We start from the raw sequence: 11,160 nt of genomic DNA, 5'->3' as shown, positions 1-11,160 counted from the left end.
GTGCGGTGGTGATGCGGGCCGCACGCACGCACACGTCCCGCACGCGCACGTTCCCGGCAGACCTCAAGCTCCGTGTGCGGTGGTGGCGCAGGCCGCACGCGCGCTTCCCCGGCAGACCTCAAGCTCCCTGAGCGGTGGTGACGCGGGCCGCGCGCGCGGGCATCCCCAGCAGATCTCAAGCTCCCTGTGGGGTGGTGACGCAGGCAGCGCGCACGCACGTCCCGCACGCGCGCGTCCCCGGCCGACCGCAAGCTCCCTGTGGGGTGGTGACGCAGGCCGCACGCACGCACACATCCCGCACGCGCGCGTCCCCGGCAGACCTCAAGCTCCCTGTGCAGTGGTGGCGCAGGCCGCACGCGCGCGTCCTCGGCCGACCGCAAGCTCCCTGGGCAGTGGTGACGCGGGCCGCACGCACGCACACGTCCCGCACGCGCGCGTCCCCGGCCGACCGCAAGCTACCTGAGCGGTGGTGACGAGGGCCGCGCGCAGTGCGCCGCTGCCGTGATTGGTGCTCCTGCGCCCCCCCCCCCCCCCCCCCCCCGCCCGCGGGCCGCGTGGACCGCTGCTCCCGCACCTGTGGGCCCCGCGCTCGGAGCCTCGGCCCCGTGCCGGGGGCTCTGTGAGGCCGCCCCGGCGCCCGCCCGTCCGGTCGGTGGGCCCTCCCCCCAGCCCTGCCGCCCCAGGCGCTGCGCCTCCCGGCGCCGGAGACCCGCTTTGCTGTGCGGCAGGGCTGCTGGCTGGCAGCCGTCTCGCCTGCGGACCGGAGGACCGGGAGGCCGTAGCTGGTGCGTCTCGAAAGCCACCCAGTGCTGAGCAACATGCCCGGTGAACGAATCCGGGCCGGGTGGGGGCCTTGCCCACTGAGAACAACTGCTCTGCTTTAACGAAAACTAAGTACAAATCATTTCCTGAACCTAACTTTGCAAAAGTCTGCTGGCTTGCTTTCATCCTTCAAGTTCAAAGAATTTTTTGAAATATCTTTTAACCTTTCTCTAGTATGCTTAAAAAAATAGAAATTATCCTACATCTTTAAAAATTACGGCATTCTTTTTTTTAATTTTTTTTTTTGTCTTAGTTTAAATAGGCTCCATGCCCAAGGTGGGGCTTTGAACTCATGACCCTGAGACGAAGGGTCACATGCTTTACCGACTCAGCCAGCCAGGCATCCCTATGGCGTGTTTTAAAACACTTTGTAGTTAGTTCACTTCCCTAAGCAAACCCTTTCTCTGGGTGTTCTTGTTTGATACAGATAACGAAACAAGACACAAAAGTTGAGCTGGAGACTTACAAGCAAACTCGGCAAGGTCTGGATGAAATGTACAGTGATGTGTGGAAGCAGCTAAAAGAAGAGAAGAAAGTGCGTTTGGTGAGTGTGCAGGACTGAGTGTCTTTAGCAGGTGTTCCCCGGTAGCCCGCCACGTCTTGGTCTGCACGTTTCACACACGTGCTTAGATCTGCTTTTATTTATTTTTTTTTTATTTAAAGATTTTATTTATATACTTGAGAGAGAGAGCACATGAGAGGGGGGAGGGTCAGAGGGAGAAGCAGACTCCCTGCCGAGCAGGGAGCCCGACGCGGGACTTGATCCAGGGACTCCAGGATCATGACCTGAGCCGAAGGCAGTTGCTTAACCAACTGAGCCACCCAGGCGCCCCTAGATCTGCTTTTAAAAACAAATGAGTTTTTTGGGATACCTGGGTGGTTCAGTCCGTTAAGCATCTGCCCTCGGCTGGGGTCAGGATCTCAGGGTGGTGGGATCCAGCCCGGAGTCGGACTACCTGCTCACAGGGCAGTCGGCTTCTCCCTCTGCCTCTCCCCAACTCATGCTCTCCTTTGTCTCGTTCTCTCAAATAAAATCTTTTTAAAAAAAAAATTTTAGGGGTGCCTGGGTGGCTCAGTCGTTAAGCGTCTGCCTTCGGCTCAGGTCATGATCCCAGGGTCCTGGGATCGAGCCCCGCATCGGGCTCCCTGCTCCGCGGGAAGCCTGCTTCTCCCTCTCCCACTCCCCCTGCTTGTGTTCCCTCTCTCGCTGTGTCTCTCTCTGTAAAATAAAAAATTAAATTTTTAAATAAAAAAAAAAAAAAAAATTTTAATTTTTCGTATAAAGTTTTTGTTTTTTTTTTTTTAGTTTTTCTTTAAAGATTTTATTTATTTGAGAGAGAGCAAAAAAGCACAAGCAGGGGGAGCAGCGGAGGGAGAGGAAGAAGCAGGCTTCCCGCTGAGCAGGGAGCCCGATTCGGGACTCGATCCCAGAACCCTGGGATCATCACCTGAGCCAAAAGCAGACGCTTAACCATCTGAGCCACCCAGGCGCCCTATATAAAGTTTTTAAAGTGTGAAAAAATATATTCATGGAGAAGCAGAAATTGTCCCTTTAAAAAAAAAATTTTTTTTTTTAAGGGGTTACTTAGTTTACCACTAAGTTTTGCGTTTTTCCGATTTTATAAACCTTTGTCAGGGATCACCGTGAGACCAGATTCATGGTGGTTTTGCCAGTACAGCTCCCTCAGTCACAGCCTCTAGTCTGTTTCTTTCCACCTAACCTCCACGCCAGTGACCAGTATTTTGTTTTTTGTGTTATTTTAGTAGGCTCCATACCCATCATGGGGCTTGAACTCACAACCCTGATCAGGAGTTGCGGGTGCTACCAACTGAGCCAGCCAGGCGCCCCAGCCAGTGTTTTGTTTTGTTTTGTTTTTTGGGTTTTTTTTAAGATTTTTATTTATTTATTTGACAGAGAGAGCACACAAGCAGAGGGAGTAGCAGGGAGGGGCAGAGGGAGAAACAGGCTTCCCGCTGAGCGGGGAGCCCGATGCGGGGCTCAGTCCCAGGACCCTGGTTTCATGACCTGAGCCCCTTAATGACTGAGCTACCCAGGCACCCCCCAGCCAGTGTTTTTTATTAGACCCAGTTCTTGGATCTGCTTTGTTTCTTTGCTTCTTTGCACCGATGTGGAGACGTGTCCGGAGTTACCCAGGACGGAACTAGTTCAGCATGGTCGCACCCTTGTTGGCCTTAATCTAGCAGCCCATTCCAAAAACTCTGACATGGCAGTGTCACAGTGCTGAGCAGACATTCTTTCAGGCTGTGCGTTCTAGTCTTCGGGTTTAAAGAACATGGTTGCTAGAACTCGAGGCTGAGTGCCACCTACCAGCTTTCTGTTGTCTGCATACAAAGCCAGTTCATTATACAATGAGAAAAAGGGAAAAACTTAATCTAGTAGTGCTCCAGACAGACTCTCATAAATCTCCCTAACCTATTCTGGCTTTGGGTTTTTTATTTTTGGCAATTCCCAGGATACAGCCTCAGGTAAACACACATCTGTGTCTACTTCAGTAACACTTTCGTTATCAATACTCTCTTAAGGAACTAGAAAAAGAACTGGAGTTACAGATTGGAATGAAGACAGAAATGGAAATTGCCATGAAGCTGCTAGAAAAGGACACGCACGAGAAGCAGGACACCCTGGTCGCCCTCCGCCAGCAGCTGGAAGAAGTCAAAGCGATTAATTTACAGATGTTCCACAAAGTTCAGGTAGGAGTTGGCTTTGTGTGCGTCCCACAGTCCTACAGCCTGGCTTCCTGCTGCTTGTCGCACACTGCCTCTTGGTCTGTCCCCGCTCTTCCTGCAGGAGAGGGAGGACACATCTGTGAGGCGCTCGCATGCGGTGGGCCCGGTCCCTAGGCCCTATCGCACGTTCCTGCACTTACTTTATTTGGGCCTCCCATTAGTCCCCAAGAAAAGTTTATAACGTGGAGGAACGTAAGTGACAGGGCAGAACCCAGTGACTGCATCACGTGCCTGGGCTGGCCCAGCTCCTAAGTAGAGCCGACAACGCAACTGTGTCTTCTGAATCCAAACCCGCACTCGGCCTGTTGTTCCCTTCATGTCTCCCTAGTGTCTGTCTCCTTCTGCTTCAGTGACTAGTTGTCTGCCCCCAGGAGATGGAGAAGCAGAGTAAGGAGCAATATAAGTTAGTATGGTTTTTTCAAGCTTTGCCGAGACGCTGATCTTGCCAAGTCTCCAGCCGCACAGCTAGCTGCTCACCTCTCCTGTCATGTTGGAGGGGTCCAGGGGAGCTAGCCCAGAAAGAGTCGATCATGCCACGGTTTGAAAGCTAGCATCTAAAATCGCAAAGCTTGGGCACCTCGGTGGCTCAGTCATTAAGCGTCTGCCTTCAGCTCAGGTCATGATCCAGGGTCCTGGGATCGAGCCCCACATTGGGCTCCCTGCTCAGCGGGGAGCCTGCTTCTCCCTCTTCCTCTGCTCCCTCCCCCTGCTCATATTCTCTCTCAAATAAAAAATCTTTAAAATGAAAAATAAAATCACAAAGCTTTCTTGCCCAGAAGCTACGGCAGCGCCCAGGACTATCCTCTGTCCTCAAAACTTTTCTTTTTTTGAAGTTCTGTTTTCTGTTTTTAATGCCCACACTGTCCCACTTCCTCTTCCCTAGCTGTCATGCATCTGTGTGAGAGATGGCGTGAGGGCAGACACACGTGTGTTCTTTTGTTCTGCCTTTTTTAAACTGTTATGTAACTGACATTATCATAGTAGCAGCAGTTGGAAATTAAAGTATAGGGAGAAAATGGAAAATAGTTTCGCTGTTTTCCCTCCTGCACATGCTCTGTTTTAATTTGTTCATGTTTTCTTCTGCTTTGGGTCCGTCTGTAAACGTAATCTTAATGCACATTAGAGGAAGCCATCCTGCCATAATAACTTAGCAGACCCTAAAATAGCATTCCAGATCAGTGGTCCCTCAGGGACCCAGGCTCCAGCTGCCATGCTTGCTGGCGGAAGGGGAGAGAAAAGCAGAAGTCAGAGGCAGGATTTCCTCCCAGACAGAGAAGTTGCACACGTCATTCCACTGGATTCCACAGCAAAGGGCAAGGCAGCATGGCCAGGCATGGCTGCGAGCAGAGCCTGGGGCCGGCGTGTCTGGGCTGCCAGCCCGATGAAGGGGAGCACAGGGGTTAATAGCCGTGGTGGTCGCTCTCCCCCATCGGCCCCACGAGCTCCTGGAAGTCCCGTCCAGTCCCAGAGTCCTCACTGTCCACAGCCCCTGGGTGTTGGGCAGCACTCTGCACGGAGCCCACCAGGCCTGTGTTTGAACCACAAGACCAGCTGTCTTTCACGTTGACCCATCCTGCCCAGCATAGAATGGTGGGGCCAAAACACGATTGCCAAATGCCTATTTGCCAAGGGAAACTAGGGACACACAGGGCAGACCCCGGTCGGCCGTGGCCCTCACTGCATCTCTGGGCAGGAACTGTGAAGGCTCCCCTCCCTCTGTCGCATGAAGAACTTGTCCGTGGACCGCCGTGGTCCCTGAGACGTCCACCATCTCCGTGGCCCATGGGAAGCGGGCTCTGAAGGGGCGCGGGGCCTTCCTGGTGGCCACGCACCTGTTGCGACCGGCTCCTTCCTGGCGTCAGTTTGCTGGCCTGGAGGTTGTCTGAAGGATCAAACAGTCACAGATGTTCTTTGGGCCTGACTGTGGGTTTTTGACAGTGCAGTCCCCTCGGTCATTGTGTGCGTGTGTTTCCCCTCAGTCCGTGTGTCGGTGCCCACAGTTTAGTGGCCCATTTATTAAGCGCAGTTCTCGTGCCTGCCTCAGTCTCTCCCTCCCTCGCTCCCTCCCTCCCCTCAGTGGCCCGCACCCCTGACCTGCTGCAGGATGCCGTGGGGCCTCCGGGGCTCACTTGCCAGTTTCTCTCACTTCCTTCAGGGCGCAGAAGCAGGTAGCTTTTCTAACCCGTCCGGCCCCTACCCTTGGACCCCGCTCCTGTCTCCGCAGCCCCCTCGCTCACGGCCGCCATGGCTGCGCCCCGGCTCTTCACAGCCACGACCCCTGGAGCCCTGGCGCGGTTGGCGTGGCTTCCACGTCCGGGCTGGGGCAAGTGGCAGTTTTGCTCATTGTTTGCCACGATTAACAAGGGTCACTGGCTCCCCGGCTTGTCACCCCTGCTTTGCCGGCACCCGGCCCTGGTCTGCTGAGTCAGTGCTGCGTACTGTACGTTTCCTGGCTCAGGGGCTTCGCGAGTGTCCCTCAGTGTGGGGTCTGCTGTCATAAAACACCCCTTGTTTTCTTTTCTCCTCATGCCCGCTCACATCCTTGTTCCTCCGGGCCTACGTTCTAGAGTGTTTATTTTGTATGGATAGTTGTCATTCTAAAATGCACATCATCTTGAGTACGTGAATTGTAATTTACATGGGTGGTATTGTGCGTGGCTCTCTTCCTTTTTCCCCCTCAGAGCTACACACAGCCGGGGTGCACCTGGTTTGGGCTTTGAAGGGGTTAGTCCTGGTGTATGCGGTCACTGCTTCTTGCCCATCCCCGCAGTGGTGGACACTGTTCCTGCCACTCCGCCAGCACGAACACCCCCATGGCGGCTGGTCTACACGTCCCCCCCCCCCAGGGGCTCTGGAGGGGTGCGGGGGGGCGTCTCTCTGGCCCATGCTTTGGGTCCTTGGTTTGTGGAAGCCCAGCCGCATCACTTTCCAGAAGGGCTGCACCAGCACGCGCCGCCCCCTCCAGCGCGGTCTGCTGACATCTGTATTCTGAGTGTGCTGTTTTATATGCGTTTGTTCGGCTAGTGAGTGTCCACAGCATCCCCTCGTATGTTTTTTAGCCTTTCATGCTTCCTGTTCTTGCCTGTTCATGCTTTTTGTCCTGGTTTTCTTTTCTTTCTTTCTTTCTTTTTTTATTTTATTTATTTATTAGAGAGAGACAGAGAGCACAAGCAGGAGGGGAGAGGGAGACTCCCCGCTGAGCAAGGAGCCCGATGCGGGGCTCGATCCCAGGACCCTGGGATCATGACCTGAGCTGAAGGCAGACACTTAACCGACTGAGCCACCCAGGCCCCCAGTCCTTGTTTTCTTTTTTAAATTGAAGTTTAGTTGACATTAGTTGCAAGTGTACAACACAGTGAATCAAGTTCAATTACACAGAGCTCATCATGAAAAGTGAAGTCACCATCTTATCACCATACAACATGATTACAGTATTATTTTTTTTTCTAAAGCATTGAGAATTTTTGCTCTTTTTTTTTTTTTAAGATTTTATTTATTTATTTGAGAGAGAGAATGAGATAGAGCATGAGAGGAGGGAGGGTCAGAGGGAGAAGCAGACTCCCTGCCGAGCAGGGAGCCCAATGCGGGACTCGATCCTGGGACTCCAGGATCATGACCTGAGCCGAAGGCAGTTGCTTAACCAATTGAGCCACCCAGGCACCCCATGATTACAGTATTATTGACTATATTGCCCGTGCTATATTTTTCGTCCCCATGACTTATTTGTAAGTGGAAATTTTACCTCTTAATCTCCTTTACATATTTCTTCCATGCCCCACCCCTCTAGAAGCCACCAGTTTGTTCTCTGTATTTTTTTGTCTTTTTCTGGTTTGTTTTCTGGATTCCACATATAAGTGAAATCGTATAGTTTTTGTCTTTCACTTTCTGACTTATTTCACTTAGCATGATACCCTCTAGATCCATCCATGTTGTTGCAAATGGCAAGATCCCATTCTTTTCGATGGCTGAGTAATACTCTGTTGTGTGTACACACACACTTATCCATTCATCCGTTGATGGACTCTTGGGCTGCTTCCATATCTTGGCCCTTTGGAAATAATGCTGCGGTAAACAATGGTGCAGGTATCTCTTCGAATTTGTATTTTCATTTTCTTTCGTGAAATTACTGGATCATATAATATTTCTATTTTTACTTTTTTGAGGAACCTCCAGTCTGCTTTCCACAGTGGCTGCACCAATCACTTGTCTGTTGGCCATCTGGATGTCTTCTGTAGGAAAACATGTAAATGGGTCTTCTGTCCATTTTTAATCAGATTATTTTTAGCTGTGGTTTATTGTAGGAGTTCTTTGTATATTTTGGATATTAACCCCTTATCAGACATCTCCTTTACAAATGTCTTCTCCCATTCAGGAGGTTATCGTTTCATTTTGTTGATGGTTTCCTTCAGTATGCAAAAACTTTTAGTTTGATGTTGTCCCAATAGTTTATTTTTACTTTTGTTTCCCTTGCCAGAAAAATGTTGCTAAGGCCAATGTCCCAGGAGATTGCACTATGCTTTCTTTTTGGATTTTTATGGTTTTAGTTCTCACATTTAGGTCTTTAATCCATTTTGAGTTTATTTTTGTGTGTGGTTTATGAAAGCAGTCCGGTTTCATTCCTTTCTATGTAGCTGTCCAGTTTTCTCAACACCATTTGTTGAAGACATCGTATATTCGTATATTCTTGCCACCTTTTTGGTAGATTGACAGTATGAGCTTGGGTTTACTTCTGGGCTCTCGTCCTGTTCCATCGATCTAGGTATCTGTTTCTGTACAAGTACCGTATTTATTCTTCCCGTCTGTGAGCATGGTCTGGCTTTCTATCATCTTCAGTTTTTTTCAATCCATGTCTTATAGTCTTCATAGTATAGGTTTTTTACCCCCTTGGTGGAGTTTATTCTTAGATATTTTATTATTTTTGATGCAATTATAAATGGGGTTTTTTTTTTCTTAATTTCTCTTTGTGCTACTTTGTTATTAGTGTATAGAAATACAACAGACTTCTGTATATTAATTTTGTATCTGCAACCTTACTGAATTCATTTATCTGTTGTAAAATTTTTTTGGTAGAGTCTTTCAGGTTTTCTGTATAGAGTATCATGTATTTGCAAATAGTGACAGTTTTACTTCTTTCTTACCAACTTGGATTCCTTTTCTTTTTGTTGTCTGATTACTGTGGCTAGGATGTCCAGTTCTATGTTGAATAAAAGTGGGGAGAGTGGACATCCTTGTCTTGTTCCTGACCTTAGAGGAAGAGCTCTCAGTGTTTCCCCATCGAGTCTGATGCTAGCTGTGGGTCTATCATGTATGGCCTTTATGATGTTGAGGTATGTTCCCTGTGAACCCACTTTGTTGAGAGTTCTTATCACGAATGGATGTTATATTTTGTCAAATATTTTTTCTGCATCTATTAAGATGATCATATGGTTTTTACCCTTCATTTTGTTAATATGTTGTATGACGTTGATTGATTTGCAGATATTGGGCCAGCTCTGCATCCTGGAGTAAATCCTATTTGACTGTGGTGAATGATCCTTCTAATGGATGATTGCATTCAGTTCACCAATATTTTATTGAGGATTCTTGCATCCGTCTTCATCAGAGATCTTCACCTGTAATTTTCTCTGTAGTGCCTTTGTTCTGGTTTCGGCATCAGGGCACTGCTGGCCTCAAAGAATGAATATGGAAGTTTTCCTTCCTCTTCTGTTTTTTTTGGAATAGTTTAAGAAGATTAAGTATTAATTCTGTTTAAATAAATATTTGGTAGAATTCCCCTATGAAGCCATCTGGTCCTGGACTTTTGTTCATTGGGAGTTTTTTTATTACAGATTTAGTGTCACCACTAGGAACTGGTTATTTCTTCCTGATTCAGTCTTGGAATATCATAGGTTTCTAGGAATTTATCCATTTCTTCTAGGTTGTCCAATGTGTTGGCATATGATTTTTCATAGTCGTATCTTATAGTCCTTCATATTTCTGTGGTGTCAATTATTACTTTTCCTCTTTCATTTCTGAATTGATTTATTTGAGTCCTCTCTCTTTTTCTTGATGAGTCTGGGTAAAAGTTTATCAGTTTTGTTTATCTTTTCAAACAACCAGCTCTTGATTTCATGTGATCTTTTCTATTGTTTTTTAAGTCTCCATTTCACTTAATCTACTCTTATCTCTATTATTTCATTCCTAGGACTGATTTTGGGCTTTTGCTCTTCTTTTTCTAGCTGCTTTAGGTTTAAGGTTAGATTGTTTCTTTGAGATTTTTCTTGTTCTGGAGGGAGGCCTGTATCACTTTAAACTTCCTTCTTAGAACTGCTTTTGCTGCGTCCCAAAGATTTTGGACCATTGTGTTTCCATTTTCATTTGTCTCCAGGTACTTTTTTAAATTTCTCCTTTGATTTCTTGGTTTGACCAATTTGTTGTTTAGTAGCATGTTGTTTAGCTTCCACATGTTTGTGTTTCTTCTGTGTTGTTTTTCTTCCCTGTAACTGATTTCAAGTTACATACTGTTGTGGTGGGTAAAGATGCTTGATACGATTTCAGTCTTCTTAAATTTATTGAGATTCCTTTTGTGGCCTACCGTGATCGATCCTGGAGAATGTCTTATGTGCACATGAAGAGAATGTGTATTCTGCTGCTTTAGGAAGGAATGTTCTGTATGGATAAGTCCATCTGCTCCAGAGTATCACTCAAAGCCTGTGTTTCCTTATAGATTTTCTGCTTGGATGATGTACACATTGATGTAAGTGGGTTGTTAAAGTCCCCTACTATTGTATTACTGTCAGTTTCTATCTTTTTTTTTTTTTTAAGATTTTATTTATTTATCTGACAGAGAGCGAGAGAGGGAACACAAGCAGGGGGAGTGGGAGAGGGAGAAGCAGGCTTCCCGCTGAGCAGGGAGCCCGATGCAGGGCTCGATCCCAGGACCCTGAGATCATGACCTGAGCCGAAGGCAGACGCTTAACGACTGAGCCACCCAGGTGCCCCTGTCAGTTTCTATCTTAATGTTTGTTTGTTTGTTTTTTCCTTTTTCTCTTTTTCCTTTTTTTTTTAAGATTTTTATTTTTATTTGTCAGAGAGAGAGGTAGGCAGAGGGAGAAGCAGGCTCCCTGCTGAGCAAGGAGCCTGACGTGAGACTCGATCCCAGGACCCTGGGATCACAACCCGAGCCGAAGGCAGACGCTCAGCCAACTGAGCCACCCAGGCGTCTCTATCTTAATGTTTGTTAATAGCTTCTTTATGTATTCAGGTGCTCTGGTGTCAGTTGCGCAGATATTTACAATTGCTACATCTTCTTGCTGGATTGATCCCTTTATCATTATATAATGCTATTTTGTCTGACGTAGGTCCTGCTACCCCAGTTTTGGGGGGTTTTTTTGTTTGCCTCCATTTGCATGCAATATGTTTTTCTATCCCTTCCTTCACTTTCAGTCTGTATGTTTTTAGGTCTGAAGTGAGTCTCTTGGAGGCAGCATATAGATGGGTCTTGTTTTTTTTTATCTGTCACCCTGTGTCTTTTGATTGGAACATTTAGACCATTTGCATTTAAAGTTACTACTGATGGGGCGCCTGGGTGGTTCAGTCAGTGGAGCGTCC

General features: G+C 47.9%; 1 protein-coding gene across 2 annotated transcripts in view; it reads left to right on the top strand.

The window, feature by feature from the left end:
• Positions 1 to 11,160, top strand: part of RUFY1 (RUN and FYVE domain containing 1) — a 60,395-nt gene that overhangs the window by 31,558 nt on the left and 17,677 nt on the right. For both annotated transcript variants that reach the window (XM_032395701.1, XM_032395702.1), the window contains exons 10-11: positions 1,250 to 1,366; positions 3,367 to 3,534. In XM_032395701.1, coding sequence (XP_032251592.1) covers positions 1,250 to 1,366; positions 3,367 to 3,534 — 285 coding nt within the window. The remainder of the gene's footprint in view (positions 1 to 1,249; positions 1,367 to 3,366; positions 3,535 to 11,160) is intronic.

The sequence above is a fragment of the Phoca vitulina genome, unplaced genomic scaffold (assembly GCF_004348235.1).
Source record: "Phoca vitulina isolate PV1807 unplaced genomic scaffold, GSC_HSeal_1.0 scaffold87, whole genome shotgun sequence".
NCBI lineage: Eukaryota > Metazoa > Chordata > Mammalia > Carnivora > Phocidae > Phoca > Phoca vitulina.
This window is presented reverse-complemented; position numbering and strand designations above follow the sequence as displayed.